Here is a 6,688-nt window from a genome sequence, read left to right as displayed (position 1 = left end):
TTTCTCCATCTTGTAACCACGTAAATGGACTGCATTTTGCAATTTGGAGCTATGAATTCTGGCTCACCTGGAAAAACACTTATGTGCATAGGGAAACTAATGGCACATACGTTGTTTTTAAACCAGGGCGGAATTTATAGTTCCTGACTGCAAAATGTAGTCCAAATGTCATTTCTTGCATGATTTCGAAGATATATTGCAAAGAATGAAGTTGTCCAATCTTAGCAACATTGCAATGCTCTTGGTTTCCACGTATCTGAATTGCGGTGTTTCAAAATCTCCGCTCCTAGTGCATTTTTTCGAGGAGGAACAAGTCAATTTTATACCTTGAAATTAATACAGAATATTCTCCTAATACAGAAGAAAAATCAGGAAGTTTTCGAGAAATTACGTTGGCTAGTTTTTTTTAAAGGAAAAAATAAAGTATGACTGGAAGCCACCAATGTCGCAAGCAGCGGCGAGGCGTGAACGATCGACTATCGATATCTCGCCTTTTGAAGCTATGGTAAAGAATCGATTATCAAGGTGTTCGTTGCGAACGCTCATTGTTTTTCCCCGAACAGCAAGTGCTGCGGAGGAAGCCTGGAACGGCACTTAAGCGGTCCAAGGAGGTTGAAATAACAAGAGAAGATGTACGGAAATGAACTGTATTGAGCCGTAACAGTCTGACGGAAGGAAACCGCTCGGTCGCGTGTGAGGTGTCGAGGATGTATTTTTCGACTGACTCTTGGCTGCAAAGGAAAGAGTTTCCAGAGCCTTTGTGATAGGTGAAAGTGGATGGGGCCCGCTGGGGAAAGTAGGTCATAGCCCGTGTCCAGGAGCGCGGGGGTTGGAAAGGGTGCCCCGCCTGGATGGATGACGCGGTAACCCCGAGAAACCTCGGTTCGCGACTGAACAGACTCCCCCCGTTGAACGGCAATAGCCGTTCGAAATACATAATAGAAGTAATGTATAACAAGGAGGTACTGACAAATAGAAAGTAATCTAAAAGATAATGAACAACTTCAGTTATTGTTAGATCCTAAATAGGCATAAGAGTATAGGATTTGAGATTGTATATTTAAAATTAACAAAAGTGGTCTTAAATTTAAGTTAAATGTAAAAATTAAGAAAATATTCGATTAACTCTTTTCTTTGTAATCCAAAAGTAAAACGGTTTAAAATGAAAACTTGGGCAGTTGAAGAGGTATTTTCATTATTTTGCACCTGCGCAAAACGAGAAAATTAAAATGTTAATTTATTGGAAAGTTAATTGCGCCCAACAATGCTATTTTCGATAGGCAGAGGAGAGACTTTCTTTGTGCTGCGGCGAAACGTGCCATTAGCAGTTTTGACGGTCACTACCCTAGTGACGTTGTCAGGTCCAGGATGACATTCGACTACCCGACCCATGTTCCATTGAAGCGGCGGTAATTTTTCATCTTGCAGGAGTACCAGGGCGCCGGTTTGAATGCCGGGCATGTCTTTGGTCCATTTGTGACGTACCGTCAGCTCGTTCAAGTATTCTTGCTGCCAACGAGACCAGAAATGCTGCTTAACCTGTTGAATGTGCTGCCATTGCGAAAGACGATTGACAGGCGTATCCCTAAGCTCAAGATCAGGCAAGCTCGTTAAAGAATCACCAATCAGAAAATGACCAGGGGTAAGGGCAAGGAGATCATTGGGATCAGATGACATTGGGGAAATAGGTCTTGAGTTTAGGATAGCTTCTATTTCTGTGCAAAAAGTATAAAATTCTTCATAAGTAAAAAGTGCTCCCTTTACCACCCGCAAAAGATGATGTTTGAAGGATTTTACAGCGGATTCCCAGAGCCCACCAAAATGAGGCGATTTTGCTGGTATGAAATGCCAGCGTATGCAGTTTTTGGCTGCAAAGGCATGTACAGAGTTTTGATGTTTAGAGTCAGAAAATAGGGTTTCTAGCTCTTTCATTTGGTTATTCGTTCCTAAAAAATTGGTTGCGTTATCTGAGTAAATGTCGGAACATAGTCCGCGGCGGGCTATAAATCGCCGAAGAGCGGCTATGAATGAGTCACTGGAAAGGTCCGTTACCAATTCTAAATGAACCGCCTTTGTGACGAAACACACGAAAACAACAACATACGCTTTCACTTGATTTCTGTTGCGATATTTTTTCTCTTTTAAGAAGAAATAGCCGCAGAGGTCGATCCCCACTCGGCTGAATGGGCGAGCTGGAGTCACACGCGCGGCGGGCAGATCCCCCATCAGGTAGTCGACCGAGACAGGCTTGAGCTTGGCACAATGAACGCATTGCCTTAGGATCTTCCGAATCGTATTGCGTCCGTCCAGCACCCAAAACCGTCTGCGGAGAGCGTACAGTGTTGCCTGAATCCCTGCGTGCCCATGTATCGTGTGCTCGGCCTCGATGAGCAAACGAGTCACATGGTTATCCTTTGGAAGAATTAAGGGGTGACGTTGTTCAAATGGCAACGCTGCGTTTTTCAACCGTCCCCCTACCCGAATGAGTCCATCCTTGTCTAAGAAAGGGTTTAGGGGCTGTAGACGGCTGTGTGATGGGACCGGTTCCCCCTTTTTGAGATAGTGCATTTCTTCATTGAAATTGGAGTTTTGAACTGTATTCATTATAGTTTTTAAGGCTAAGTTGAGTTCGGTAACCGTAGTGCCGGAATTTTTTATGGCTACCTCTCGCGCTGCGTCGAGTAGAACGTGACCGTGTTTATTTTTGTTTTTCATGCGTTTACAAAGGGCAATGATTTTTTGAAGTTTGAAAATGCATGAAAATTTCTGAAACAATGAGGGGTCAAATGTTGTTACGGCAAAACATTGAACCTTTTTCTTTTCAAGAACATTATTGGGTTCGGCCAAGAAGTTTGAAACGGGCCATTCACTTTCAGGGTGGCTGAGCCAAGGAGGGCCATGTTGCCAGATTGATTCCTTGAGAAAATTTTTCGGCAGCTGACCACGCGTCATCAGGTCAGCTGGGTTGTCAAACGTGCGGACAAAACCCCAATTTTTTATATCCGTTTTTGTTTGAATTTCGGCAACCCTGTTGGCCACAAAAACTTGCAAGGATGCCGGATAGGTATGCAACCAGTTTAGCACAACAGTAGAATCGGTCCAGTAAAATATTTGATCAAAGTTTATAGGTATTTGCTCCTTTACGCTTGTGCTTACGTCCGCCAGGAGGCGCGCGGCGCAAAGTTCCAGCCTGGGTATCGACACAGTTTTTATGGGTGCTACCCGTGATTTAGCACACAGTAACGTTGTTAGAATATTACCATGAACATCGATAGATCGAACGTATAGGCAGCATCCGTACGCTTTTGTCCCTGCGTCTCCAAAACTGTGTAATTCAACGCGAACGGGGTGCTCAATTAAAATTTTGCGACCAAAACTTAAATGATCTAAAAGGGATAGTTGATGCCGATATTTAAGCCACACCTGGCGCAAACTCGATGTTAATGACTCGTCCCAGTGTAACTTTAATTTCCACAACTCTTGGATTAATATTTTGGCATATATTATGACTGGACCTAAGAGGCCCAAGGGGTCAAATATTTTTGAGATTTCGGAAAGAATGGATCGTTTTGTAACAATATGATTCAAAGGTAAGTTGGCAACAGTGTACGTGATCGAATCGCTATTAGCATCCCATTTCAGTCCAAGGGTGCTAATTGTCGAGTTGCTTAAAACCAACTGTTTATTGATTTTCTCCGGCGGTAAATCGTGTAAAACTTCAGGTACATTTGATGCCCATTGGTAAATGTTAATACCCGCCCTGCTTAAAATTTCAGTCAGTTGCTGTCGCAATAGAACTGCGGCGGTAACTGTTGGCGCCCCGGTTAGCGCATTGTCAACGTAAAATTCATTCTTTAGCACCTCAGCGGCGAGCGGAAAATTCTTCCCTTCATCTTCAGCTAATTGATGCAAGCACCTGATTGCCAAAAATGAGGCCGGTGCTAAGCCGAATGTTACCGTGTTGAGTTCATAAGTTTGAGTGCGACCTTCAGCGTCGGGCCAAAGAATACGCTGATACTTACGATCCTGCTTACGAACCAAAAATTGCCGGTACATTTTTTCAATGTCACCAGTTAGTACCGTGTTATGTATGCGGAACTTAAGGAGTTGACTGAATAGGTCAGGTTGTATGGTTGGCCCCACACGGAGGGTTTCATTGAGGGATGGGCCGTCGGGGAAGGTTTTGGCTGAGCCGTCGTAAACCACGCGGACTGCGGTCGTTAGCGAATCCTTCGTCACTGCATGGTGGGGAAGATAGTATCCTTTTTCCCCTCCCCTTACCTCCACTGGCGACATGTGACCGAGCGTGAGGTATTCTTTCATCACAGAGCAATATTTTTCTTTTAATTCAGGGTTTAATTGGAGCCTTCTTTTGAGGCCGGCTAACCTTTTTTCGGCCATTGACCTGGACTCCCTCAATTCTGTTACCCTTTCTTTGAAAGGTAGAGCAACAACATAGCGCCCCTCTGAATTTCTGGTTATGTTGCTGCGAAAGTGCTCTTCGCAAAGTGCTTCTTCCTCATTTTTGCATTTGGTTAATACTTCCATTTGAGGAACTTCCTCCCTTTCCCAAAATTGTTTGAGGTCGAAATTAAGAGTTACGAGATGGCAGGAGGCCATAGATTGGGCGCTTTCCGAGGGAACGCTCCCCCCGATGACCCACCCGAGCATGGTTTTTTGCAAGTAAAGATCCAGACCACCAGGCTGGGAGAGATTAATTTGCCCTTGGCACAACATAGAGAGCGCTGTACCTGAGGCGATGAGAATTTCAGCTGGGGCAGGGCGGTGAAATTCTGGGTCAGCAAGCCGTATATTTGAAGGTATTTTCATCAAACGCCTATCAATTGGTTGATCGGGAACCAGGCCCGTAATTTGATCAACTGTGCGAAAAGTCAGCTCCCGTTCGTATCCATTGTAACGAGACCTAATAATGGCGGACACGGTGCCCCCCGAAATTGTCGTTATTGAGTTTAAGACAGAAATGGGAGAGGGGTCCTTCCTTACCTTCAAACCTAGCCGTTGCGCTAAATTTATAGTCATAAAATGCATTGAGGAACACGTGTCAACAAGCGCCCGAGCAAGGACACTTTTACCGTCATAATTGTTAACGTTAACCAAGGCGGTCGTAATTAACTCACTAGTTGGAGTGTTAATAACACCAGCAAATTTCGGGGATTCTGGCTGTGGTTTCTCGGAATTTTGACAACAAAGTAATGTGTGATGCGTATTGTTTTTACAAATTTTACAACGGTGCTTAGACTTGCACAAGCCGGTGTGATTTCCGAGACAGTTCATGCACAGGGATTCACGTTGCGCAGTAATTTTTCTGTCTTCTGTGGACATACTCTTAAATTGATCACACCAATACAAAGGATGCGGCTCCGAGCAAAGGGGGCATGTTTTTTTTTTGTCAGACTTGGCAGGTGCGCTAGTCGCACTGAAATTTTGCGCGGGTTTTTTTACTGATGGGACCGGCGAACTGTTGTTGTTATAATTTGAGCGATATGACACTTTAGCTACATTCTTACAGGCAGAATCGAAGTTAGACAGCTCCACTGAGCTAGCTCTCCTTTCTAAAAAGCTCAGCAAATGCGTGTAACAAGGCATCTTATTGTCAGTCTCATCTAAGGTTAATTCCCACTGCCAGGCAGTGTAGGGACTGATTTTGGTTAAAATGAGGTCAATTAAAGGTACACTCCACTGATCCACCGGTGCACCTAAATTTTCCATTGCTTTCAGATTTTGATTGAATAAGTCAACTAGCTCACCCAAAGAAGTGGGCGTGTCCTTGGGCGATTTGGGGTATTCCCGCAATTTCGTCCAGTGGGCCCTAAGAGCACGACGTGGAGAGTCAAACTTTTTCTTAAGGAGTTTGAGCGCGCTTTCATAATTTTCTGGTTTAGTAGTTAGAGATTCGATTAAACGTGCAGCTTTGCCCGTACAAGAGCTGCGCAAAAAATGAAGTTTGGCCGATGCAGAAAGAGCCGTGTCTTCGTCAATTAATGTAGAAAAAAGGTCATAAAAGGAGGCCCAATTTTCGAGAGTTCCGTCAAACTTTGGTAAATCTATCTTCGGTAATTTTACATGGCGATCAGAATTTTGGGAGGAAGCAGCGGATTGAAATGATGCGCTGTTGTTCGACCTCGTGGATTCACCGTCATCAGAGACAGCATATTCACTCAGCAACCCTTTAGCTCGAGCAACAGCTACATCAAAGCGATCCTGTATGACTTGCCGTTGGTCTATCTCTCTTTCGTCGAGGTCTTCGAGTTCCTCTTGAATTGGGTCAAATTTGTCAAAGCCTTTTACAAAGGAATCGAGATATTGCTGTAGTACATACTTGTCCCGATCCACCTCTTTATCTCTCCACTCATCTAGCTTTTTCGAGAATGATGTAATTCCCCCCAAAATGACACCTCTTTTGCGGTGGAGGGCTTTGATTTTGTCAGCGTTTTCCGCCATTTTGCTTAAGGAGTAAAGATTAAAATGACGATAATTAGAAAAATATGATTTAAAGCACGTAGAAGCAAATCAGTAAGAAAAATGGTTGACGACAAAGAAAACAAAACAAAAAATCTCGTCGGGTTCAAGGAACTGATGCCTGATTGGTGACGTTTTGCAAACAAAGGTGAAAAAAGCTAACGAGCTTACTAAATCAAAGAGGATAGTTATGCGCATGCATTACGAT

At 43.9% G+C, this 6,688-nt stretch overlaps 1 protein-coding gene across 1 annotated transcript; it reads right to left on the bottom strand.

Annotated features, from left to right (window-relative positions):
- Positions 1-1,248: 1,248 nt before the first annotated feature.
- Positions 1,249-6,462, bottom strand: LOC140225680 (uncharacterized). Its single transcript, XM_072305317.1, has 2 exons — positions 3,157-6,462; positions 1,249-2,412 (listed from the first exon to the last, which is right to left on the bottom strand). The coding sequence occupies exons 1-2, from the start codon at positions 6,460-6,462 to the stop codon at positions 1,249-1,251; spliced, it is 4,470 nt and encodes a 1,489-aa protein (XP_072161418.1).
- Positions 6,463-6,688: the final 226 nt, after the last annotated feature.

The sequence above is a fragment of the Bemisia tabaci genome, chromosome 10, assembly GCF_918797505.1.
Source record: "Bemisia tabaci chromosome 10, PGI_BMITA_v3".
In the NCBI taxonomy this organism is placed as follows: domain Eukaryota; kingdom Metazoa; phylum Arthropoda; class Insecta; order Hemiptera; family Aleyrodidae; genus Bemisia; species Bemisia tabaci.
The sequence above is the reverse complement of the archived record's forward strand: the minus strand, read 5'-3'. Positions and strand labels throughout refer to the sequence as shown.